The 788-nt window shown below is 47.6% G+C and overlaps 1 protein-coding gene across 1 annotated transcript; it reads left to right on the top strand.

Annotated features, from left to right (window-relative positions):
* Positions 1 to 256: 256 nt before the first annotated feature.
* On the top strand, positions 257 to 767 carry LOC108357340 (protein mab-21-like; the record flags this gene model as incomplete). Its single annotated transcript, XM_017608425.1, has 1 exon — positions 257 to 767. A coding segment is annotated over exon 1 (511 nt), but the record flags the coding sequence as incomplete, so codon positions are not given.
* Between the last annotated feature and the right edge of the window lie 21 nt (positions 768 to 788).

Genomic DNA, 788 nt, shown 5'->3' with positions numbered 1-788 from the left:
GCGCGTGTGGAATGGTGGTAATCNCAGCGAAAAGTTTTTGGTGAAAAAGCAAAAAAAAAGAGTTTCGTACATCAAAAAGCTCTTCAAACAAATCGGTATTTCCGTGGAAAAAAATGTTATCACTTCAAAGCTGATATACCGTTAGACTACCACGCTCGCCGCGCTAATTTCAATCAGCCGTATTAATCCAATTGCTAATAAGTTCTGCTGCTCTAAAACTACAACGCACTGCATTGGCAGCAACCAACACCTCAAGATGCTCGTCCCGTCGGATATGATTGCGGCGCAGTCCAAGATGGTCTATCAGATGAATAAATATTGTGCCGATCGCGTACAAGTGCGTAAAGCACAAATCCACAAGCAAATACTCGAGGTGTGTCGCATCGTGCAAGACGTCCTGAAGGAAGTCGAGGTGCAGGAGCCGCGCTTCATCTCCTCACTAAACGATTACAATGGCCGCTTTGAGGGTCTCGAAGTGATTTCGCCCAACGAATTTGAAATCGTGATCTATCTCAATCAGATGGGTGTGTTGAACTTTGTCGACGATGGCACACTGCCCGGCTGCGCGGTACTCAAACTAAGCGACGGCCGCAAGCGCTCCATGTCCCTTTGGGTGGAATTCATTACCGCGTCCGGTTATTTATCCGCGCGCAAGATACGCTCTCGCTTTCAAACGTTGGTGGCGCAAGCTTGTGATAAGTGCGCCTATCGTGATATTGTCAAAATGATCGCCGACACGACGGAGGTGAAGTTGCGTATACGCGAACGTATCATTGTGCAGATTACGC

The sequence above is a fragment of the Rhagoletis zephyria genome, unplaced genomic scaffold (genome assembly GCF_001687245.7).
Source record: "Rhagoletis zephyria isolate East Lansing unplaced genomic scaffold, Rhagoletis_zephyria_1.1 Rzeph_scaffold_75040, whole genome shotgun sequence".
Lineage (NCBI taxonomy): Eukaryota > Metazoa > Arthropoda > Insecta > Diptera > Tephritidae > Rhagoletis > Rhagoletis zephyria.
The sequence above is the reverse complement of the archived record's forward strand: the minus strand, read 5'-3'. Positions and strand labels throughout refer to the sequence as shown.